Source organism: Cygnus atratus, chromosome 5 (assembly GCF_013377495.2).
Source record: "Cygnus atratus isolate AKBS03 ecotype Queensland, Australia chromosome 5, CAtr_DNAZoo_HiC_assembly, whole genome shotgun sequence".
Lineage (NCBI taxonomy): Eukaryota > Metazoa > Chordata > Aves > Anseriformes > Anatidae > Cygnus > Cygnus atratus.
The window spans coordinates 58,606,049-58,631,947 of record NC_066366.1 but is presented as its reverse complement, the minus strand read 5'-3'; the positions used below and the strand labels follow the sequence as shown (position 1 = coordinate 58,631,947).

The 25,899-nt window shown below is 44.0% G+C and overlaps 1 protein-coding gene across 1 annotated transcript in view; it reads left to right on the top strand.

Annotated features, from left to right (window-relative positions):
- RHOJ (ras homolog family member J) overlaps window positions 1–25,899 on the top strand; it is a 55,630-nt gene that overhangs the window by 21,619 nt on the left and 8,112 nt on the right. Inside the window, exons 2-4 of the mRNA XM_035551395.2 lie at window positions 20,365–20,423; window positions 24,203–24,367; window positions 25,620–25,715. Of these exons, the coding sequence (XP_035407288.1) occupies window positions 20,365–20,423; window positions 24,203–24,367; window positions 25,620–25,715 (320 nt within the window). The remainder of the gene's footprint in view (window positions 1–20,364; window positions 20,424–24,202; window positions 24,368–25,619; window positions 25,716–25,899) is intronic.

Sequence of the window (25,899 nt, the reverse complement as noted above, 5' to 3'; positions counted from 1 at the left end):
GCTGAGGGCTTTCTCACTGCAGCTCCAAAGGCATCTGCATTTTTTAAAGGTTGTTTTCAAAGGAACAAGGAAAAAGGATCATAATTAAATCTAAAGAGACAGGAAGGAGAGAAAGAGGAAGACAAGTAAACTATGAATCCTTTACAAAGCCTGTTGGAACATCATCCATCCCTTCTTGTAATATTATCTGCAGATCTTCTCTTCTGTGAAAAATAATTTTTACCTAAATACATAGGGCCAGATGGATATGGTAGCTCAATGCCACTTGAGTCACAGGATCATTCAAAAAATATTATTAAAGCAGGCCCTTCCCAAGTTATCCAAGGACTGGTTTCTGATTCGGGTGTTTGTTTTAAATGATGTTATGTTTTGCTTGATAATAGAGAATCAAAAGCACAACCAAGTTTCCAGAGCAGCACTGACCATTTATTCAAAATAATGGAAAATTTTCAAAAAATGACAAGAGAGCATAGGGAAGTCCATCACAATGCTTTTGCTATCATAGCTCGCTCTGTTTTCCCAGGGACGGCTGATCAAGGGCTGTTCCACTGGAGGTGGAATTTCAATGAAGGACTTAACATTTTAATAAGCAGGGACTGTAAGAAAAACCTTGTGGAAGCAAGGCAGCCACATTGACCATAGTTACGAATTTGCATTCAGGCTGTGCAGGAAAAGTACAATGCAGTCTTTTTGTATTAAAGATGGAAAGCTGGGTACAACAGAGCCATTTTCCTCAGTATGTTTTATACAGTGGAGGCTTTGGCTGTTTTTCACATTCTGCAAAGTTCGGTCTTGCTGCTCTCAGCAGACGGAGTCCCCGTTGCATCCCAGATGCAGGACGTGCACATCTGCATGCAGCCTACAGACCAGAATCCCCTTTTCCGAAGTGAAAATGAGTCTTCACTTTCTCCAGCACTTAGTACTTGTGAAGGGTTATTCCTGCAGCATTTTATTTCCTTTCCCCTACTTTCCTCAGCCATATATAAGCTAAGCGACATCTCTTGCACCGGGGTTGATGCCAAGACAGCGCACAAACAAGCCAACGGGATTAGCAGCAACCTTCTTTGTTCATCCTTACGTGCAGCTCGTGAGCTCGCCTTCAGAGCAAGGGCAAACTCAGCCCTGGTGATCTGAGAGCTCAAAACAACGCCCTGCACTTGGCTGTCACTCGGTGTTGGGTCACACTAGCCATACGCTGCCGGAGAGGTGTTTTCCAGATAGCCACAGAAGGGGTGTCAGCTAATAGCAGGCTGGTACCTAATGTAAAGCTGCTGTAATTTATTAACAGAACTCCCAACAAGCACTATCTGCTTGTTTGGCTGACCTCAAAGGCTGGTTGAGCCTCTGACAAAGCTTATCACTCCTTTTCATATTCAAAGTGGCAGCTCTCAAACCTTCTGTGCAAAGTGTCATTGCTACCCTGAGGATCTCTGAAAGCAGAGCACAGGGGAGTACAGAGGGGACAGACACACAAACACACTAATTTCCCGTGTAAGGGTAAAAGGTAACCCTCCTTACTGGGCTATTATTACCCTTCTGGTTGCATATGTTGTGAATTACAGGCAGTGTCAAGTTCAGACTAGAAGGAGTCTTAACAGCCCCTTCCTGCTTCCAGTCCAGCAACGGGACTTTTCCATTGACTCAGTGGGATTCAGCCCAAGAGAGACATAAGAAATGCTGCAAAAGCAATGAACAGAAAGCATAACCTGAGTGATAGGCAGGCAGCTCTGGGTGTGTATGCAGAAGTCACTAAATTGGAAGAGCAGGCAGGATAACAATAGATTTGGTAGCAAGTTGATGGAATTCCTTTACATTTTTAAGCTTACACAGCAAGAAAAAAAAAAGAAAAAAAAAAAGACAATCTATTTAGATTCTGAATGCGCTTAACAGATTGCCCCACTGTTTGCTGACATTTAGGATTTTCAAGTCTCATGTTGAAGCATGACCTTGGAAAGCCTGGAAGGGAAGGGGTCTTTCAGGAACAGATGTCTCTTGAGAGCACAGCTCCTACATGTGGCACTGGTGGAAGAACAAACAGTCTCTCCGGCAGGACAAACTTTTGCAGCATTTTCTAGCAGCATTGTATTTAAGACAGCAGTAGTCTGTTCTCACTGAAAAATCTTGAAGTTACTGTCGCAAACCTTATAGGAACTGCATTCACTAAGTTCTTTTTACTGCCAAGAAAAAAAATTGGGTGCACACATACCACAGGTCCCAGTCTTTGAAATTAAGTGTTCAACTGGTATTTTAATGTCTGTGTTGCTATTAAAAATATTTTAGTGAAACTCAAGATTCAGTTAAAAAAACATATTTTTAGATAACTTATTCAATTTTGGATTGTTCAAGATTTGCTGCATATGCATATGCAGTAAGATCTATGCAAATCCCACAGACTTCTTCGTGTTTTCATGCTTATCCTTGATCTGTTTGGTGTCTGGCTGGTTGAAGCCGGAGTTTTACATGAACAGTTGGGGGCAAAATTTGGGCTCAAATGATTGGTTACAAGATAGAATATAGCGTGAATGGTTGGGAAAAATAAAAATAAAAATAAAACAATAATTTTTAAATAATAAAGCAACAACAGAGTTTCAAAAGAGCCTAAGTCACTTATGAATTACAGTTCCTGCTGAGAATTGATGGACATGTAGACTAAAATCATTTAGCTGCTTTTCAAAACCCCACACTAAGACCCTGTCCAGCAAAAAACTCTGGGCGAATAGCTGACTTACAACCCTGTGTGCGCTCTCCCTGCCCTCAGAGAGGCTCTGCAGGAACAAAAGCATCTGCCCACACACATCCACCCACAAGATTAAGGCCGAAGTGCTTATCAGTGGAACCTTACCAGAAATTTTTTTAGATCTGTTTGCATTAATGTCAACACTGGCTTCTAAGCATTTCCATGATTTGATAGTAAGTGGCGTTTGAAGGGACAGAAGATCTTTTTGCAGGCCACACAGCCAGGCATGCATCTACAAAGGCTGCACCGTAACCACGTGAGAGCAGAGACGCACACACTGCATCCATTTTTGACAAATGCTTTCTCTTCTTAGTCTCGTGCAAGGGAAGAGCATGCCTGTCAGATACATTTCGTCGTCTTTTAGCTCTCCTGTCAGCACAAGTGTCAGATGTTTGCAAGTCCCCGTGTGTAACTAACCTTCCCATGAGCAGTTTTGAAGTTTATGCGTGCAGAAGCAGTTTGCGGATGAACTTGGTTCAGACAGCAGCGGCAGCCTGTGTCACGGGAGGAGGATGTCGTACATCTTCCATCCAGGACCAAAGGATGCTCTTGCTTCCTTCTGTGGCCTAGCTCAAAGAAATTGTGCTAGCAGCAACACTCAACAAAACCGCTTTAAACCAGGCTTTACTATTTTTTTTCCTATAATTTTGATGCAATATTTCCTTTGTCTATCTAAAATGTCTATCAATATTTCCGTTGTCTTTTCTCTAAAGAGAAAAGTAGCCAGTTTCGTCTTTGAAATACAACATCTTCTGCAGACTTCCATTTAAAAGGAAATTTCTTAAGAAATCATCTTTCCATTAAAAGCACCTGTTATACAAATCCGGCATCAAATGCAGGGAAAGATTTTTTCAGCCTTCATCAGCAAAGCAAGTTTTGGCACTCCGGGCGCCTCCTCGGTGGGAGGGATGTCAGAAGGCACATTGCCAGGGGTGGGCAGCGTGAGACTGAGCTGTAAGCACATCACCCGCCTCCCTGTTGCCCTCTCCCTGTTGCACACGAGGAAGCCGGGCAATTATTCAGCGCGCTTTGACCGTGAGCTACATGACAAACAGCAAATCTGACTCATTGTTGATGTGCCTCTGTTACGGAGCACATCTAATGAGCTGATATTTTATGGGGATTTCCTAAACTCTGTAATATGAGTCCCACAGATCCCCCGCGCTGGAAGTCAGCCTGCTGTTCCCTAAATGTCAGCGTGCAGCATGCAGACAGGCGTGACACGGTGGACTTGGGCATGGCTGGTGCTTGCAGAGCACACGGCAGGACGGAGCACAGAGGGATGCGGTGTGTGAGCAGTGCCCGTTTCTTGCCCCGGCCCCGTGGCCGGGCTGACTCAGACGAGGATGGGGAGCAGCGCAGATCAGGGCGGAATGAACCACACAAGCAAGATTAATGCTGATGACAAGCCCGTGGGGAATTTGACAGGGGGAAATGAGACAGCAGCAACTGAAGAAAAACCTTCAGGTTTTTCAGATTTATCAGGGTTTTTCCTGGTAATGTTTTGAACTGGGAATAAACCCAGTGGAAGTGTCCCCCCCCCTCCTCTGTATCCACATCGTGAGAGCAGTCCCTATAAGCAAGGACCCCGGAGCAGTGGTGGGATTGAGGTCAGCCTCTTTCACTTGCTAGGAGAAAGATGACCTTTCAGTCACGATGCAGCAAAATTCCTGGAAGAAAAAATGCCACTGACTCAGAGAAACAATCGGCCTCTGGCCCTGGGCTGCCTCTTGCACAGACACATCACAGCTCCTCTCCAAGCAGCTGCTTTGGGTTCCCTGCAAGCACCAGCTACAGTCAGAGGCCAGCAGCACAGTTCAGCTATTAAGTGATGCTTTTAAATCTCCATTGACCTGCAGAGCCGTGGATCTTCTAATAACTAGATTAGGAACACCTTATCTTTTTACATTAGTCAGGGGGAAAGACACCGCAGTAGAAGTTTACCAAAAATTGTGCGTGTGGAAACCAGCACCAGAGTACCTTACCAGCCTGTCCAGACACGGAGAGCAGCAGTGGGCTCCTGCTCTCCAGGATGACCTGTGGCAGGATTTTGGGGACAGCAGGAGGTGTTACCAATGTCTCTATATCTACGGCAAGGTGTCATTCCATCCTTCTTAGAGATACAGGCAGCACTGCCTTGCAGACGTCTCACTGCGTGAGGACTAGAGACAGGATTAAAAACAAATAGCAAAGACAGAAGGGTGGCAAGTTAAGAGGGAAACAATTCAAGAATATGTGCCAAGCATCAGTGTTAGCCATATGAGCCTCAGCAGCGAAGCGTGCCAGTTTGCATCAGACCAGACCCATCCCTGCCCGGGCAGTTAAACTGCCAAAAATAGCTGTGTGCATCACAGCTAGCGAGACAGCTCTGTCCATGCCACTCCATGCCAGGCTGCTGTGTCACATACCTCTGCTACGTACCTGCTGCCTCCATTCGGTTTGGACAGAGGGATTTCCATCACTGCTTATGATCCGTGCTCCACTTGATGGTTTTAAAGCCACACGGAGCAGCTATGCCAGTTGGCAGGGGGAAATTCTGCCATGTGAGAAGGCTGCAATCCTACCTGTGTCCTGAGCTCTCCATCCCCCTCCAAATCCCAGTTCTGACTGACAATGGATCCTGAATCCTTACATATTGTGAAAGTCACTTAAACAATGAGCTTACGCAGCCACCTCTAGCTCCAACCTATTTAAGTCAACTCCAAGGATGAAACAACCCAGGAAGCCTCTCCCAGACTTGTGTCTCTGAATGCTCAATCTCCAAGAGGACCAGGAAGCACTTAGACTTGCTATTTTTACGTTACACTGAAAGAGCTGCCCATTTGTTCTAGCATCCCTGCAAGAACCTTAGCAAAATGAAATTCAACACTCTCCCTCCAGTACAAAGGTATGTTTTTCAAGCCAGAGAAAGCCCTGCTCTCCATGAGTATTCTCAGAGTTATTTAATAATGTAGGTATAGCTTCCAGATATTGCAGCTTACTTTTGGCTATGATGATAAATGCTTTGAAAACAACAACAGACAAACTGGCTGTATGCCAGAGGGGAAAGAAATGAACAGCAAATTTAGTTTGTACAGTGGGAGAGGACAGTAATTGCAGTGCATCTATTGCAGTAAAGATTTAGTACATGCAAGGCATCAAACTGCTAGAAACAGGAGCTGGAAGCATATGGGGAAAAAAAAAAAAAAAAGGAGCCTAGGGCCAAAACCACAGTTGTTCAAACAAACTGGGTAATTGTGACCCCATTTCCATACACATGTCCAGGTGCAGATTGATCTCAGCCAGCATCTGTGGAAAATGTCACTTGGCCCAGGAGCAAGCAACACGAAAGCAAATGCTGCACACACACACACATAGAGCTTGTTGTTGGCAAGCTGTGCTAGGAAAGTGTCCTCTGTGGTCTGTGCTGCATGGTGGCCCTCTGGACAGGGATATGTAAACTGTTTCTTGTCCCACAGCACGTAATGTTTGTCACAGTGCTGGGTCAGCACAAGTACAGCAGAGCTTGTCTATCCTGCAGCCACCAGGACACTCCAGGCACCACTGCTGGTGCCGGAGGTCTGTAAGCATTTCCCTGACCAGTACTTCCCCAGATTCTGTTTTAACCAAAATATTCAAGAACAGGGTGGGATTTTGCTTGATTTTGCATTGTTGGTGTTAGCATTTAGGAAAACCTTTGTCTTCAGACTTACACAGTTTCCTCACCAGGCAATGGGGATGCGCAGAGTGGATAGGCTGTGATGCTGAGCCTGGAAGAGGTGCACTGGGCACTGTCACTGCACCATCACTGCCTTCCTGCTGCCCATCCCATGCAGTCGAGATTGCACAGCCCTGTCCTTGCAGCAACTCCCTGCCTGGTTACGTAAAGCCTTTGGCCAAAGTGTAGGCACCATTTCATTCACGGGTTTTGTCCTTTTTTCTCTTTGATTGGAGATCTGGATAACCCTGGGATCTGTGAAAAAAACAGACAAAGTGCACTTGGTGAAAGCAGCTGAGTTTATTCTACCTTCTCTATTTTGTAGAGTGAAAGTCCACCTGGCTTACCCAGCGTCCCTGTGACAGACATCAGGTTGAAACAAGAACAGAAAAATATAGAATGAAAGAAAAAAGGTGTTTTGCTCAAAGCACTAAAAATACCAGCAATTAAAACAAAAAAAATGCTTTTTACATTTTCTCTCCACAATGTCTTCAGGTTCTAGGTCAAAGCTCTGCAGTCCACACTCACTTCCCCTTTCCTTTCACTTCGTTTTCCCGCAAGCCATAATGAGCACACAATGTGGTCACTAATTGCAGAGCAGAGTGCCCCGTTGCATCAGAGTGCCAGCAGACAGACAGACAGACAGACTTACACATCCCAGACAGGGTGCTTCCTCCACCCCATGCAGACAGCATCAGAGAGGGTTTAAAACCAGCATCAGGCCCCCCTTGCACTTCCCTCCTGATGCAGCTCAGTGGCTGTGTTCCTTGTATGCGCGGGGTTGCAAGCAGCCACAGGGATATTCTTTGTAATGCCAGTCTGTGGCAGTAGCAAAAGCTTCAGAAATCAAGCGCAGGGTTGGTATAGGAGAGCCCTGGCATTGCTGTAACCCATACAGCTGTGAGCTCCTTCCCTTGCAGCACTCCTAAATCAATGCTCAGCTCCACAGCCACAGCACAAAATGGGTGAACCAACCCAAAAGCCTTGCGTCCCGCTTTTACCTGCCTTTTCTTACCTGCTCTTATCAGGGGAACATTCAGGGGCAGGTCACTGGCTGGGATAACTCAGTGCTCACCCGCTGGCATAGGGAAACACCCCTGCCTGCTTTACTTAACCTGACAGCTTGATTCTTCGTGGATGTACTTGCGGAATGAATTTCTGGAAATTCATCAGCCACGTTACTCTGACAGGGCAGGAACTGGGAGAAAAGGTTATCTGATGGTCCAGCTGAGAGGGTTGGGTGTGGGACGTTACAGCCCTGGATGGAGGCTCAGGAGATACCGGCTGTGCACCCACAGCAGCCCCGGGCTGCCCGCTGTGGCCCTGAGGAGCTGCATCACCCCTGGGCACCTTGCTTCCCTTCCTGCGAAACAGGAAATTTTCCTTCTCCACCTTCATTGTTAGCATGTTTGCTCTGCAGAGCCAGACTGGTCTCTGCCCGTGTTTGCACAGGCCTGATACAATGGAGTCATGATCCAAGGTGTTACCGTCATAAAAATAGAAACAGAGAACAATGTCTTCCTTAAAAACAAGGCTTTTAATGTATCTGATTGTGTAAAATACACAGCTTAAAATCTATTCACCGTGCTAGCCAGCGACTCAAATCAAAGGCACAAATTGTATCATGCTTGGTAATAATTTGCAGAAAGTAGCTATGGATTTTCTACCTGGATTAATTTCCCCTTTATTTGCAACACATTGCAATGTGATTTTTCTTCAAAGTCCTTTTTTTTTTTTTTTCTGAAGTCAGATCTGATCCCCATTAGTGTCGCTTTCATGTAACTGAAGAAGTGTGTCGACATTTTCCAATACAGATTAAAGCCTCAGAAAACAAGGCAGAGGGTGGTGGGGTGGTGTGAACTGCTCCGCTCTCAGGAGAGCAGTGTGAAATAGAAAAAAACTGCCAGGCATTATGTTGAAAACTATCTTTCAGAATGCCTGTTTTAAGAGCTCTATTTCAGTCAATTATTGAGAAAATACAGTCTTAAATAATGGTAGATGGAAAATAAATAATATTTCTGCCAGATGAAAGAATAATTTGCAGAGAAGCCAATTTCATATTGGCTAATATTTTGATTTTTTTTTTAACTGAGGTATATGCTGCTATGCTGTATTTTGCTGACAAGGTTCTTTTTTTTTGTTTAAGGGAACAAAGGAAATGTTATAAAAATAATCATTTCACCATAAATTTCTGCTCTTCTGGGACTAAAGTGACCATTGTTTTTTAAAATAAAGTCTTTTAAGAGCAATTTACATAAAAATATACATTGCTTGTTTCAAAATTCATTCAGTTATTTTTCCAACCAGGAGACATTATGATTGATGTTCCTCCCAGCTAGAAGTCATTCCTCTGAGCTCAGCAGAGCTGCCTCTGGTGTTCATGAGGTAGAAGAAAAGGTGAATGAAGCCTAATAATTTTTTTTCAAGAGTAAATACAGTCTAAGTGGAGTTACAGCCAACAGGGAGTGCAAGATATTCCTGGAAACTTAGTCGAATTGCAACGTATGACCTGATTCAAAAATAGCATTCAGGCGTGGAATGATTAACGGAAAGGTTAGGTGCATTAATTCTAACCAAAGAGTTAGGAGTTTAAAGAGCAGAAACCCATTACAAATTCCTCTCTCTTGAAAAAGCCACACATTTCAGAATTAATTTTCAGTGTAGAACAGGATGAGAGGTTAAAAATTATAAAACATGCTAAGAGCAAACCTGCAAATAAATAAGCAAGAGGATCTGCTGGAAAAGCTGAGCTCTTTCATTTCAAGACTTTTAAATCAAAGGGGTGCTCACACCAATTTGCATCAGCCTTATTTTTAATGGGTTTGCAACAACCTGCAAAATTTTGACTCAATATTTCTAGCTGAAAATTCCTGTCCAGCTCTATGCAGGAATTTAGATTTTATTTTTATTTTTTTTCTGTTCAAAGAACAAAATCCTCAGGCCCTTCAGAGCCCCTTCTCCACATCCAGGGCTGGGCTGCAGCCACTACGCAGCTGGGTCCTGCAAGACCCAGCCTGGGCTGAAAAGGCCACCAAACATCCCACAGACATGTAAGGGTAGGAAGTACCCTTCTGAGGTCATGGGGGCTGGATCTCCCTCTGTTCCACCTTCTGCTTCATATGAGTGCAATCACACTGGAATAAAGGCTAAGGACCTCATAGGCTCAGGTTTGCACTCACCTTCTCTCACGTATGCACACACAAACATGCAGAGGGTTAAGACCAGGCATTTCATCCATCTGCATCTGTTGTTTTTCCAACATGACAATCAGTTCATTGTCCGCAGCGGCTGCCACACTGAGAAGAAAGTGGAAGGCATCTCAGCAGGATGTAGAGCAAGCATTACCAATGTTTAAAACCTCCATGCTAGCCAAGGGAGGAGAAAAAAAAAAGAAAAGAGAAAAAAAAAAGAAAAGAAAAACAAAACAAAACAAAACAAAACAAAAACTTCTAACTTCAGGTTTTCCTATCAGAACGTTTAAATGTTTCCGAGATTTCTGCTTGTGGTGTTTAACATTTCTGCTTCCTCAGTCATGTGTGTTTAGAGCTTCTGGACAAATGTTTGGCTGATCTTAGCAAGCTGCAGGCAAACAGCAGCTGAAGTTTGGTACCTGAAGCTAAGCACAATTTTTGTTTCCCAACCTTGTTGCTGGGAATACAAAGCAGCAATTTTGTCATGGCCCTCCATAGTCCCAGAATTAGGTACTTGCTTTTCAAGCACCAGAGATGCTGTTTTTAATTATGCTGTCATAACCATGCCTGAGGCACCTCTTTGCTCGCTGAGCAGAACAGGTCTGATGGCGGGGGACTTGCTCAAACGCACATGGCAGTGCCTCAGGGACATCCACGTGGCTCTGTGCCCAAATTCAGCATCCAAACACACCTCAGCCCATCACAACCCACATCTTTGCATCAGGTACTGCAGCCAGCTCAAGGCAGATCTGCTCAGCTTGCTTGGCACCTGCATATAAGGAATAGGAAACCCAGGCTCTCTGCACAGACAGCAGCCAAGCTGGTGATTGCTTCTCAGTTTGTATTCCTGCACGTCAGTCATATTTCCCCTGATATCAGGCTGTTATGGGAAATACAGCTCTGTGCACTTCATTCCTTGGTTGTTCTACCACAATTACTAATGCTGATTAATTTGGGGTGGCCCTGAGAACCAGCTTGGCCAGCACACATCAAGATGCTCCTTAGCCATTCTTAACCAGGAACTCTTCAGCAGTCCTAGAAATGAAAGATCCCCAACTTGTCAGCCTCAGTCCTCAAAGAATGCAATCCACTGGTGTCATAGCTGCTGAGGATTAAAATGCCTTTGCTGAAGTCCCTCTTAGCAAGCACCTGGGATCTCTCACAAGTTCAGAGCATAGTGTCTTCTGCCAGTGTAAGTCAGAGTGAAATAGCTGCTCTATCACCTCGTGATGCAGCCTGCAGTGAGGACAACCTGTTGGCTGCAGAGCAGGGATTTTGTGCCCTTCCATCAGTGTTAGCTCAGCTCCTGCTGCCATCTAACAGGGACGACGGCAGATCACCACTGCTTTTAGGGAGACAGCAGTGCCTAACAGACGGTGCTGTTAGAGAGCTTTGCCTCTGCAGACTGTTTTTCACTGCCTCCCAGGCAAAAAAAATAAATAAATCTGGCTCTGACTCTTGAGCAGTACAAGGAGAGAAGCAGCAGAGAGCTGTCTTGATTCCACCAACTGCACAGCCAGCCTCTGGAATTATTTTGTGAAACAACCTGTGAATTGCCTGTGCACATTTCAGTGAGATTTGTCTCATTTTGTCACTAATCTTCCATTTATTCCAATGCGATTTATCAAGTCTCACGTTCCCTTGATAATCAGATGCTTGTCATAACTTTGTAGATAGTCTTTTCCCCAGCACTCAATTGCAGCTAGAGGAATGACTTTTGCCTTACATGGACAGGAGAGAGGAGCTCGGCAAACACTCAAACACTCCCTTTGTTCCCACCTTTTCTCTCTGGAGAAAAATTCACACTCCTTGCTCTACTTACCATGCTCTCAGCATCACTGTTAAGAGACTCCAAATACATTCTTCGCAGAATTAGGTTTCAATAAAGAGCTGATTTAAAGAGTCTTGACTGACTTCATCTGTGTTAAAATAAATGAAAATGCCATGGCATCTGGTCTTTTGCAAGACAGGTCAGCACAGACAGATAGAATACTAATAAGATTATTCCAATTATCAGTAACTCTTAATTATCTCAGAGCTCTACTACAATAGCCTCTGCTATTGACTTGAGCCATAACCCCAGCTTCAGCAAAACATGTATTCCTAGATACAGTGTTATGGTAATGGAAACTTTAAAAATATTTAGTAGAGCTAAAAATATAGATATAGATAATAATCTACATTCTGCCTTTCATTTTTTGGATAGGATCACACTACAGTCACAGCCAAAATTTTGTTCTTTCACTCATCTCAATGCCACAAAAACCACATGATATCATGAAGGGCACTTCCCCTCCATCAGGGTTAAGAAGACATCTAGTATTCTTCATTGTTTAGGAGTGATCATAATATTTTTAATATGTTCATGTTCTTTCTATTTATACTACTTCATGCTACATTGTTCCTCTGTCTAACATTTGCTTGGATTTAGAGCTATTACTTTCAGGAAAGAGTAAAAAGATCCTTAACTACAGTATCACTGAAATGCACACAACAAAGTCTGCTTGCCTGCAAATTTAGTGCATTAAGTAATAACTTAAGCAGTTATTACTAGTTCATAACTCAGGAGCAGAACTGCCTTCCATGTGGACAGCTGATGATGCACAGGGAGCTGAACTACTCAGGAAGCACCTACCAGTCTGCTGCAGTGCAGAGCCCTATATTTAGACAGAATGAAACCTAACAAAACACTCTCAGACACAACGTCAGTTGTTCCTCAATTCCCAAGGCACTACAGTCGTGGTAGTCTTTTCCATCTAACACAGCTTTGCACAACACTGAGGTCCCAACAGCTCCCTCAGGACTGTATTACTGGAGGAACTGGGCACAGCTTTTCTTGCAGAGACTCCAAAGCCCCTTGGACTCGCCTATCGGCAAAGCTGAATTTGTTCAAAGATTGATTAGCAGAGCAATAACTCACTGAGAAGCAGGAAAAATCCTCCAGTGCTGATTTTACAAACAATGAGGTCAATGATTCTGATAAATCAACTTCATTCATGCTGTCTATAAATAAGTAATGTCCCAGACTGGGAAGAAGCTGGCTCATGTTTTAGTGTTGTGCTTGTTCTGAAAGCATTGGGAATTTCCATTTTCTTTCAACCATTTCTGGACCAGATTCACTCTGCTTGATCTTCCTAATCCACTTCCGCTGCTTTTGTGTTCTTTGTCATGTAGACTGGCTAACACTGAAATCTATCTTCTCAATGCACTTTGGAAGATTTGCAGCACCTCATATCAGCTGTTTGAATAAAAGAGATTGGTGGACCGGTACCTCTCTTCTGTTAGCTGTCTCTGCACAGCAAATACACAGCTGTGGAGAGCTGTGGGCACGTTATTAATCTATGGCCTCTTTCTTCTCAAGATGATAAAATAAAAACAACAACAACAAAACAAAGTAAATCACAAAGCTTTTTGTGGGATGGCACTGTATGGATGAATCCATTCCTGTTGCAGAATAGGACAATAGAGCTGTCACTTGGTGCTGGACTGCTTTCCCAATGCAGCTGCAATGCAGGTCAGGGTTGGGCATTTTCCCACTGATTCTACTGGAATCCTAAAACTCATACAGATGGTGTTCAAGGGGAGGGTATGCCTGTTGATGCGCATGTCCTCCTGCCTGTCTTCACTCAACCCTAATCACGAGGGAGATGAGAGAAATTAGAGCCCAAGGGGAAGAGTAATCCCTAGAGGCAGTGGAGAGTTGCCTGGAAAGGGAACTTTGAAAAACATCTAGATATTGCATCTCAGATACTTCCAGCAGAACCTGAAACATCCTGCTGATAAAGCTTGTCTCTGCGTAGTCAAACCCAGACTTTCAAAAATCTTTAACATTGACTTCCATACCACTAGAACTTTGCAGGACTCCACATGGCTATTTGCCCCCCACCTTGTGAAGCTTCAAAAGGCATTTGAGTCACAGTCTCCAGGTTTTCCATGCAACTGAAGAGTTAAAAATACAATAATCAAAACACTTACAAAAGCCAGGAATGACTTGACTTTGGCCTTAAGAAAAAAAAAAAAAAGAGAAAGAAAAAAAAAACCTACTGCAAGACTCATTAAATGATGAGAATAATCAACCAATGCAAGCTTTAGGTCAGCAGTTGAGGAATGACAGGTAGAAATGGGAAAGTCATATTACTGCTGGCTAGATTGTTAGTGAAACCATTACTAGGCCACACTGTCTCATCCTAGTGACTGCTTGAAAAAAAAAAAAAAGAATTTGGAAAAGAGCTACAGGAATGATCTAAGAACAAGAAAATATGCCTTGTAGGAAGACACTAGATAAGCTATTTAGAGCAGAAAAAATGATTCTATGAATCCTATCTGGCTTTAAAATCACTAAATGTCTGTGGCCTACAGACAAAGCGAATTCTTCACCACCTCATTAGACCAAGAGCTCCACTGAGTAAAATCAGCTGAATCCTGGCCCTGGAGGCCTCTCTGTGCTCCCACCTCAGGGAGCAGACTGGAAATGTTTTTCAGATATTGTAAATATCAGATGGGCAAACATCTTTGTTCAGCAGAACATAGATCTCATCCATTGATGAGGTGACAGCAAATGGTGAGGTTTACTCAGAGCCCTTCTTTTGAAAAATGCTGGCTAGCAAAGGCATGTACAAGCCGGTAGTAGATGATTACAGGAGTAATTAAAGAAAGGCATTTAGTACAATTTACATCTAAAGTACAGTATTTAGGCCAATTACAGGGCGAAACACCATGCTTTTGACTTTCCTTTCAGAAAGAATATACTCAAGCTGCAGGGCAATTTTGAGTAGAAATCAGTTTTCCTGTAATCAGATCTTGTTTGTCACAAAGGAGGAAATTAGGGAACATGCCATGAGCGACGTGTGACTTGATTTCCCGGAGACAATGCTCACATGTGGGAGCAGAGAATGACCCAGGCTTGAGTCATGGGGCACTTGCAGGCCCAGGGTGAGCCAGGGGTCCCGTAACACTGCTTCTCATCTGCCATGAGTGTGTTCATAGAATCACAGAAGGGTTTGGGTTGGAACAGACCTTAAAGATCACACAGTTCCAACCCCCCTGCCATGGGCAGGGACACCTCCCACTAGACCAAGTTGCTCAAAGCCCCATCCAGCCTGACCTTGAACACTTCCAAGGATGGGGCATCCACAGCTTCTCTGGGCAGCCTGTGCCAGGGCCTCACCACCCTCACAGTAAAGAATTTCTTCCTAATAGCTATTCTAAATCTACCCTTTTTTAGTTTAAAGGCATTACTCCTTGTCCTATCACTACACTCCCTGACAAAGAGTCCCTTCCCAGCTTTCCTGTAGGCCCCATTTAGGTCCGAAGGCTGCTATAAGGTCTCCCCAGAGCCTTTTCCTCTGCAGGCTGAACAACCCCAACTCCCTCAGCCTGTCTTCATTGTGCATTGGCCACACAATGCTGCAGCACTGCATTCAGTCAAAGCAAAGGGAGTATTTCTGAGGAAGAAGGGCTACAGGGGCGGGAAGACAGAGCTCAGCTGAGTTGATTGTCATTCCTAGCCTGAGTGATGGGGATATGTCATTAATGCCTTTCTTACTCTTTTTTTGACTGGCTTCTTTTGGTGGTTGTCAGTTGGTAGAGCCCTTAGGGCTTTCATTTTCAGATTTCTTTAGCATTCCCAGCTTCAGATACAGCTGAGTAAGATCTCCTGAAGATAGGCCCACAGCAGCTAAAAAGAAGTTCCCTAGACACTGGCCCAACCAAAATCAAAGCAGCATGTGAGAGGTTAATCCCTCTCAACTCTATTCCTATTTTCCTCCAGTGGGTCAGCTAAAGGAAGATATTTCTGGACAAAAATATGACCAAAACCAGGATTCATGAGTGCACTTGACACACTACCCACAATGACTTTGTATTCTTGTTGAATATCCAAAACGCTATTTTTTAAAGCCTGGAACATGTAGCCCAGTGGCTACTTCGGTGCCTGACTTCTGTGGGAAACAAAGGGAATTAGAGACCTAAATGTCTTTGAGGCATGTTTGGGTTTCGAACCCTGAGTGGAGCATAAAAGATCCTCACATTTCAGCCATAAAGACCCCGATTTAGGGATTATGAATTAAATTAAGAAGACAACTTACAAACAAAGAAGTTTGGTTTACAGTAGCATTCTGAAACTGGGCACAAGCTGAAGTTGACAGTATTGTTTCCTCTTGAGCAAGGCCTGCATGAACAAGGGCCTTTGGAAGTGAATGGAAATCTGTAAGGCATACATTGTGAAGACCTCTCTATCTAGAAATGAAAACTTTGGTCAAGAGTTTACCCATCCCTTAAAACAGTAAGAACTCAAAACTTCCATCTAAATTCCACTGCAGCTGACCAAAACCTGCACTTCTGCTCTTCCATCTTACTGATTTTTACCCTCCTTCCCAACTGGAAAAAAAAAAACAACAAAAAAACAACTTGGGCATTTCTTCTACTTCCAGCAGGTCAACCTGAATTGTAGTTGTTATACTGATGTCCATTAGTCTATGTAAAATAACATGCATCTGGTACATACGATCATAGTAAACAGAAAAATACACAAATTTAAATGTCAGAGCTTGAAAGCAAGGGCATAAGATGGCTCCTATGAACATTCAAGGCTTGACAGACTAATTTGCCCCAAAAAATGAGAAAGTCTTTCCATCCAGGCAGGTACTGCTGTCTCTGCTTGCTGTCAGGCTCTTGGCATCTCTCTCCAAAGCAGCTGGACCTTAATTTGTTGGCAGTTAGGCACTAGAATAAATAGATGACTTCTCCCATGTGCTATCACATTAGACATTGCCTAAACTATTGCATATATGCTGACTACTGGTTTCACAACCCTTTGATTCTGCAAGCATTTCAAAGGAATGGAAAAATTCCTCGTGATGTGCACGTCCACTTCCCTGTACCTAAGCAAAGGGCATCTGAACTATTGCATCCTAGTTTGGTGTCATACCAGAGACTTACTTGTTGCTTCATGCCATTAATCAAGCAGAAGAGATTCTGGGAGGGCTGCAGACCATTTACATCAGTACAGACCACGAGCATTGCTGAAGGGTTCTTCCAAAGGCATGATTCAGTCCCACAAAGTAGCAAGAGCTTTGCTGCAAGGAAATGAAACACAATAGGGAAAGAGCTTGGTAAAGACTGACCATTGACAGGTGAATCTGGAGAAACACAGGCCACAAGAACATCGAAAAAGAGGGTCAGATTATCCCCAAACAGATCACTTACTTAAAAACAGAGCTTCCAAGCTCAGACCAGTTCGGTGTCCACACACCAGACCCAGCCCACACACAGCACTCCATCTAGCACTACCTTTCTGCTGTGGCCTCCAAGCAGGACAGTCTGTTTAGGGCCATTAGCAAAAAAAAACAGGTACAGACCTGCAACAAAGCCCTGAAGGTGACCCAAAATAGTCACTCAAACTCCAGCAAGCAATACCTAGCCAAGTTATGATTCAACAAACATTTTTAAAGCAGTGTTTTGCCCATCCTGCACTTGGATAAAACCACCAAGTGAAAGGAGGAAAATATCTGCACTGTTGTGCAGTCTGATGCCACACAAACTGGAGCTAAATCGGAATCAGGGCATAAGTATTTGGCCGTGTTTTATTGCTGACCCCACTGTACTTGCTGTTAAAGGCCATGCCATTTAAGTGCAATACAACCAAAATGCTGTAAGATTGTCTTCCAGGTTTGTAATCCTAAGAATACACACTCTGATTCATTGATCTGTTTAAATCAGAACAGCCAGTAAATGGCGAGAAGAGTTCGTATTTATCTGGTTACTCCAAGACTACTCATAAAACTGAGATCACAAGCCTGTAAATGAGCCTGTGTTACCCCCATGACCGCAAAAGAATTCACTGTTGGCTTCCTATAGGCTTGGCCACTGGAGGACAGGAAAAGATAGTGACAGGGTAAGTAAAAGTAAACCAAGATAAAGCCAAAAGCAAGATCTACGGATCTAGCAGAAAAATCTCAGCTAATAAATGTGACCTACCAAGTGGACATGCTGAATGATCTTCTGCCTGACAAAGACAGACTGATAAACTTTTAGAATAAAAGTACCATGATGCTTTCACAGGCAAAACCCATTTATTTTGACATCTGTTTTGCTGTGGTAGAAATTTCAGCACTAATACGTTAATCTAGACAACATTATTGCAAGAGCCAGAAATCACTTGAATTGTCAGTGTGGGCCATTTGATCCCCTCTGCATACAGAGCCGGGGATCCAAATACAGCAGTTTGCTGTTGCTGAAGTTATGCCAGCAAAACTGTTCTGCTGGGGTTGTAGCTGTGAACTTAGAGAGGTGACGTGCATAGGAGGGATATCCTCCAGTGATGAGATAGATTAGAACAAGCAACAAGAAAAAAAAATACAAAGATGAATGGGGAAAAAGGAAAAAGAAATGTGTGGTGCCATCTAGAAATTCACAGCAGGATACTATAAGGAGAATTAAAAGTGATATGCAAGCTGGGTAGACCTGTGGTGTATTTTTCTGAAATTTCTTAGTCCTTGTGTAGGTGAAGAGTAGTGGTAGGACACCACTGACCTCTTAATTCCACCTCAGCCATTCCAGAATACCACCAAGAGCCAAACTGAGGTGTGCAAACTATCAGTAACTGTTCAGTGTGACTCCACAGATCCACTATGAAATATTCACCGTGATTTCATGGACCACAGAGCACAGAAAATAACTTAGGAACCATTGCAGCACATCCTTATGGATATGCCGCATATCAGAGATGGATTGGACTGCTATCCAAAAGTTAATCTCCAAGTCATACCAACTCCTGCAGCAAGGCAGCAATTTGCATCTGCACTGGGGCTTTTTGCCAGTGTAGCTCTCTTGGTCAGAAGGCACCAAGAAATGGGCCAGCAAAACTTCACATCAGCCTGAGTGAATTTCAGTGTAACTTCTAAGTGTTTAAAACACTGAAGGTCTGAGCTGATCTTCTGCAAGCAGAACCCAGCTCACTCTGCCTGTGTTCAGGGTTAGCCAGCATAAGAAACAAAGCTGGATAACTGTGCCATTACTGACAAATGGCAAATGCCTCTTCATATTCCTCAGACTCGTTAGATCACATTCACCTCCACACAGCTGCCATATGAATATCCTGCTTTGGAGGTGGTCTGCAGACTCCATAAAAATTCAACTGAGGACCGACAGTGCGACTTGCAGTTCTAAACACCACAAAAAAAAAAAAATCAAACAAACAAAAAAAACAGCTCTGGGCTTTTCCACCCATGGCACGGACCTCATGCATTTGTGGTACCTCCATGGTCAACAGCTAGCCCAGTTTCAAGTTCCCACGGGAGCTGCACTGCATATGAGCTACCTCCCAAAGAGAGGAGCTGAAGGAGAATTCTTGGACCCTTTTCTATCTTCTCTTCCTCCTCTTTCCAATTACAAGGCAGACCTCATAGTGGCCTGTTGTGCTCTCATCAGCAAGTCTGGTCCTTGCTGAGCCTTTGTACTTTCAGGATGTCAGTTTTGCTCTGTATATATGCTGGCAAAATTACCGCATTGCTTTGCAAGCAAGTAAAGCTGCTGAATAATCGGTCTGTCCGAAACACACTGACAGAGACTTGAAGTCTAAGAGATTTCGAGCAGGACTTTGTTTGCCAGTCTAGGAGCTATTACATTCTAAAAACTGGTAGGTGCTTTTCTCTTACAAAGCTCTTACCACTTAAAAAAAAAAAAAAAAGGCAAAAAAAATATCTGACATTTTCAAACCTCCTCTTTGGCAAAAGTAACTACAAATCTTTCCCAGCCCTCATTAACTTTAAGTTGTGATCGGCCAATGGTGCCAGTCTTGGCCTCCCCCAAGCTGTAACTCTATGTTCATTCCAACCACTTGCCCTCATGCTTTAAAACAAGTAACGGTCCATGGGCTGTGAGAGTAAAATTATTCTGAGCAACTTTCCTAATGAATGTTTAACATCTTCCACTGGTTAATGGGTGGAACCAGATCCCCCCCTTCTTTCCTGTTGAGTAGTAACGACTTAAGGAGATTCACTGGTTAACTAAATGTCATTAATATATATCGTATCCATGATACAAAATAACCCTGATTACAGAGATCAGCTAATAACAAGGTTCATTCAAAAGCAATAACAAAACATTTTCATCCATGCTGATGGGCTCAAAATGAAGTTCAACGTGAATTCAGCTGAAGGAGTAAACGTGCTGAGAGTGATCAATAAACCAAGCCATGCTTCAACTGCACCAGAGTCTGTTCAACAACCCTGAAAACATTAGTGCTCCTCTTCCTCTCTGTCCTTCAAAGCATCCATCACACATCTCCAAATGTTAAGGACTAACATTTTACCTGTGATTGCATGACACAGGACAGGCATTGCATCTCCAAAACCAACTGAGCATCACCCCTTTCTGAATGCTTCATTATGTCACAGCCTGTAATGAATAAAAGAATAAAAACCACTTTGAACAAACCATGACAAACTTACTGAACACACACAGCAGTGAGGTGAATCCTTTGCTTTCAAGTCCTAGCACCATGGGGGCATCAGCTGGTGGCTGCAGAGACAGCAGCAAATACTTTTGCAGAAGCATTTGCTTTAGTTGTGACTTTAGGTGCCCTTCGATTTGGGTTGAATCTATATGTTTGGTTTAGGGTGCATACTGTAAGACACACATCAATGTATACCACAGGGGCATATTGGCATTTTAGGATTAAAAGGTTACAAAAACAAGTCCACTGGGATAAACAACATCTCTCTGCTTCTCTCTTTCAGTAACTGTGACTGTGGGAGGACAGCAGCACTTGCTGGGACTTTACGACACTGCAGGGCAGGTAAATTACCACAGATCACTTATAAGTTTCCTGTCCCATGATTTGTTGCTTACTGTTGCATATTGGGTTTTGCTGCTTGTGCTGTTGTCTTTTGTGTTTGTTTGTTTGTTTAACAAATATTTGTCTGTTTAACAAATATTAATAATTGCTTGTGAGTTGTAATGGTTGAACTGCTGACCTCCTTTTTGTTATTTTACATATAGCTTTCGTTCTGGTTCAGCAGTAAAACATACACACATCCCCAAGATGGAATTTCGTCTAGGCAAAAAACAAAGCCTGATGAGGCTGTTCAGCCTCCCATATACCTATCCCCTACAGCAGGTACAGCGTTTTGCAAAAGTCAATATTTTCTTCCACTTACCACATGGTGGCATTGGAGATACAGAGAAGAATTACAGCTTCCAAGACCAGAAAACATAACGTAGCACCAGGCTATCGGTCACCAGCAATCGACTTTTTAAATGTTAACTCAGGCAGCTTGGCACCCATCCCAGCATCCCGACACCCAGGCTAAGGATGTCCATTACAGGAGAGCCTGTACCCTGGGCTTACTTGCAGATGTAATGCTTTTACTGTTCCCACTGCCTGTGCTGTGGTGCAGTGGGGGTGCACTGCAAGGCTGCAGAAGAGCCCTGGTTTGGGGGCTGCATTCACTCCCTGGAGATACAGGGGCAGTATTTCTCACTGACTTGCTCTGCCAGAAGGGCAAGGGAAGGTACCAGGAGCACCACATGTTCACGATGAAATTTTCCCTCTCCTACCTCCAAAATGCCAGCAAACTTACAGGATAAAGAAAAGACCACAGAAACCTTGCAGGAAACCAGCTGCCAAGAGGGGATGGAGGGGGTCATGGGTCCTTCCCTGACAGCGATGGTTCATCCCGCGTCCACTAGTTCCTCCCATCAAAGCTGTCACTGGAGGCAGCAGGAGAGGAAAGCAGATTTGGGAGCCTGCATTTGGGACAGAGCAGCTTAGGGTGCTGGGTTCTGCATTCAGGAGCACTTCTTGTCTGCACATTTTTGTCCATGACTGCTATGAAATTCATAAACAATGCAGAAGGAGACTCTCCTGTCAGCCAAAGGCCACTCGTTACAGGCTGTACTTCACAGCAGTATGCAGAGAGGTCAAAAACTGCATCACAACAGACTGTCACTTCCAGAAAAAGCTGCACTCAGCAGAGCTCAGGCCTTTATGCTCTAGGTTTCACTTTGTTTTATTTCTATCGTGTCTGTAGGCAGCAGTGGTCACTTCATGGCTAGCTCCATGTTAGTTACAGTCCACTCACCCTTTCTGTTTACAAGGTACAAACAGACAATCCAAAAGCCAGACCCAAAATAAGAACCAAGTCCTTGTCCTGCATCAGAAATTTGAGAAGTGCTTGTGCAACTTTCTTTTCTGCACTCACAAACGTGGAGCTCTGAGCGTGTCTGTCACGATCTGGCAGCTCTGCAAGCCCCTGCAAAGGAGACTGGAGTTACATTCAGATCTCAATCAGATTTTACCCAGCGCCTTAATATTTCTATGTGTTTAGAAGGGCTGACAGTTCCACCTGCCACCCATTTCCTCAGCAATACATCCTCTTATTTGTCCTTCTGAGCCAAAAGAAACATAAATCCGTTTGGCTGACAAACCTCACCCCTCCCTCCGTCCCTCCACAGTCATTTTGCCATCTCCTTCTTCAAACTAGCCAGAGCACCACCTGCCTCCAGGCGACATTTCCAGCTCCTCAGGATCGTTTCCATGTCAGACTTGGGTCCAGCAGACGTGGCCATCTAGTCAAAACTTGGAGCATGAATCACTTCTCGATGACTAGATCATATCTGCGTGGAGGCTGGAGGGATGATGCTTCCCACATGCTCAAGCTATAACGACAGATCATCTGGGTTGTTTCCTCCCTCCTTCTCCTTGTGCTGTGTGGCTTTCCAAAGGCATTGGTGTGAAGTCATAGCCAAAAATAGCACTTGACATTACAATGCTATAAAACACATGCTAATGAAATAACAATTGGAGAATGTACTCCTGCAGCAGGACCCTCCGTCAGCCTGGAGGGAGAGCTGGCAGGGACCCCAGATCTGGGGTATCTGGTTTTCTGCTTCCCTGGCACAAACAGTCCTAGGAAGAAAAAAAAACATTGTTTTTCTATTATTTTTTTTTCTACAAGCTGGTCTCAGGTGTGGAGTGCTTTAACGACAATGAGTGTATGCAGGAGGATCAAACAAACAAACAAAAACAACGGCAATTTAAAAAAACAGGGGGAAAAAAAAGTAATAAATAAATAAATAAATAAATACAAGTTTTACTGTACTTTCTCAGGCACAGCAAGCCACAGGAACCTAAGAGCAAGGCCAGGCCTGGCGCTGGCCTTTCCATGCCAAACCAGTAGCCAGGCAGTGTGGCTGGAAGCCCTGCATTCTCCAAACAACAGCCAGAAAGATGCGAGCATGAGCCAGCAAAACGAATTAATGATCAGCTACAGCCCACATGCATGAAGACTCACATCCCTTCCCAAACATCGCTATCACTAGTTGCAACACCTCCAGATATGCCCCAAACCCAGGCAAACATCCACTGCCTTTTTTTACACTGTTTATTTGGTTGACTTCAACAACAAACTGTGTCTGAATGAGAAATGGTCCCGACGCGCTGTATTTCGTAATGGTCTGTTGCAAGGTTTTGCAGCCTTCCCCTGGAGCAGAGTGAGCAGAAACAGAGACAGGGTCCTCACCTGATGTGCTCTGGAGGCTTCTGCAGCCTAGACGCGGGGATGCATGGGCTCAATTCATACTCATGACATCTGTGCTTGTGCACTAGCACATCCATAAGAGCTCTGGTGTGCCCTGACCTCCACTATGTGACAGGTGGCTGTCCCTCCTTATGGCTTATACAGTGCTCTGTGCTGCTAGCACAAATCAGGAAGGCTTATCAGGAATAAGGAATATCCTTTCCTCCTGAAAAACGATGTTCTGGGGGCTCTGGAGGAACAAGCAAACTCCAGTTAAATGCACACTTCTGTAGCTGCCACCACTAGGCAGAGCGCTCATGGCTTTTAGTTTGTAATTTTAATAGTACAGTAAGTCCCAGCCCCTCTAATTAGACACGTCTGGAATATGGAAACTGCTTACATTTAGCCTATTTCTTTCCAAAAAACCTTGAATCAAGATTCCTCGAGGGCTTGCTGCCACCACGTGGCTGTTTCGGGAGGCTGATTTGCAGTGATTAAACTGAAAGCACACAGGAAAGGCCTTTGCCAGGCACCAAGCATCAGCCCACAGTGACTGTGGCATAAACAAACTTCGTAGCCTCAGTCTCCAAAGGTCCCACCAGCGTCTCTGATTTTCCTTTCCTGCCGTTCCCTGTACATAGGTATCCACCCTTTCTTGGCTGATATGTCCAAACACCTCCTCTTACCATGTAAATCCTTCTCCAAATCAACCCTTTCTGTGACACTGGTGAGACAGGTCATTCAACAAACGCTCTGGCTTGAAGAAAGCAGCAGGTTATCTCCCTTACCTGACTTTTCCAATGCACCAACGGAGCATCCTCACTGAAGGACAGAGGTCTCAGATGAAGTTTTCCGGTATCAAACAGCTCCAGAAAAAAAACTTCTCCTTCCCTTGGTTGAGTCAAAGGGAGGACGACTTTTAACTACATCCGGTCAGAAATGTGCTTGAAGTGTGCAGAGCACAGCAGGGAATTTGCAGCCAGGGCTGTAAACCAGGGCTGCCCCCATCCACAGTTATCCCCCATCCCATAACACACTTGCCATTCTCCCCTGGCAGGAGGACTACAACCAGCTGAGACCCCTGTCCTACCCCAACACGGACGTGTTCTTGATCTGCTTCTCGGTGGTGAACCCTGCCTCGTACCACAACGTCCAGGAGGAGTGGGTCCCCGAGCTGAAAGTCTGCATGCCCAATGTGCCTTACGTCCTCATAGGAACACAGGTAATGCTTCTTTGGGGCACCACCAGCCATCGCAGGGGTCCTCACAACCTCTGAGCCAGGGAGTGGAGGCTGAGCTCTCTGGAAAGGCTTCCTATTTAACTTCTTACGTGAAAGTCAGCCAGACTTCAGCATTAGAAGAAAACTCAGGGACTGAGAATAGAAACCAACATGCAGATGTCTCTTTGTGCTAGTCACAACTGGCAAAACTCATCCCATCTTTTTATTCACATCTATATTAATGTGGTCTCAAGGTATAAATACCTATAGTGAGACAAGATTTCTGGCAGGGCTTTAATGGCTGGGGAAAAAAAACAACACACACACATCAAAATCTATAGTTGGAAGCAGAAGCTAAACTTTAAACTAAATTTAAAAAAAGGGAATAATTAACCAAACAACTTACTTGGAGACAAGGGAAGGAAACAGCCTCCCTCATGCTTTACATCAACACCATAATTACTGACTCATCATTACTGACTTTAGTGGATGTTAGACTGAATTACCAGAACACTTTATTTCAGCCTTAAAACCTACGAATCTATCAGTCAAATGAAAATGCCTTAAACATGGGTTTGGAGCAGGTATACTACAGCCTGGAAAATGTCCAAACACTGGAGAATAACCTCAGCCAAATTAGAGAAAGAGATCAAATTCTGGGCAAAACCAAAATCTTCATGCCAGAGCAAAGCCCAGTTATTCAAACACTGGCTTAGTTTTCAAACTGTTTCAAACACTGGAATAATCTAAAACACCAATTTTAAAATATTGATATTATCCTTTGGAACACATGCTCTAACAATGGATGGATCTGAAATGCCAGAACGTTTCAGTTTGATATTTTCCATGGAAATAAAGGATTTTGTTTCAAGTCAGCCAGTCAGAGCTGTGTGTGTCTGGTCTGTCACGGTGTTTTACAGGTGATGCAGTGCAGGATCACAGCAGCCTGCCTTTCCAATGTGGCTCAGGCTTCTACCACCACTTTCCAAGATGCATAGTGAAAGCCACTGAGAAATGCATCTTTACTGTACTGCAGCCACCTGAGCTGTGCCCTGATATCTGGCCAATGAGAACTAGCTCATGTTAAACAGAAAATTTAAAGGGAAAAATAACAGGAAAATATGTATGTAATTCATTTTTTCATTACCATTTGAGGCTGGGAAAATAGGACGATGGGTTTGTAAACCTGTGGATATCTCTTTCAAGAATTACAGCAAGGTGGTACAGAGCATGGGGTTTGTGTATTTTCTGCTAGATTGATCTTCGAGATGATCCCAAAACTTTGGCTCGGCTGCTTTACATGAAGGAGAAACCACTCACCTACGAGCACGGAGTGAAGCTGGCTAAGGAGGTAACACGTTTTTCTGGGGTCCCAGGAAATCGATTGATCACAGCTTTCCACCAGGTTTCTTTCATTCAAGGCAAGCTCCCCTGGGCTGGTCCCAGCCAGAGATCCAGCGCTCTGGAACTTCCATTTCCCCATGCTTGGTAGCAACAACACACAGACAGAGCAGGTCATCTTCACACCGATAAAT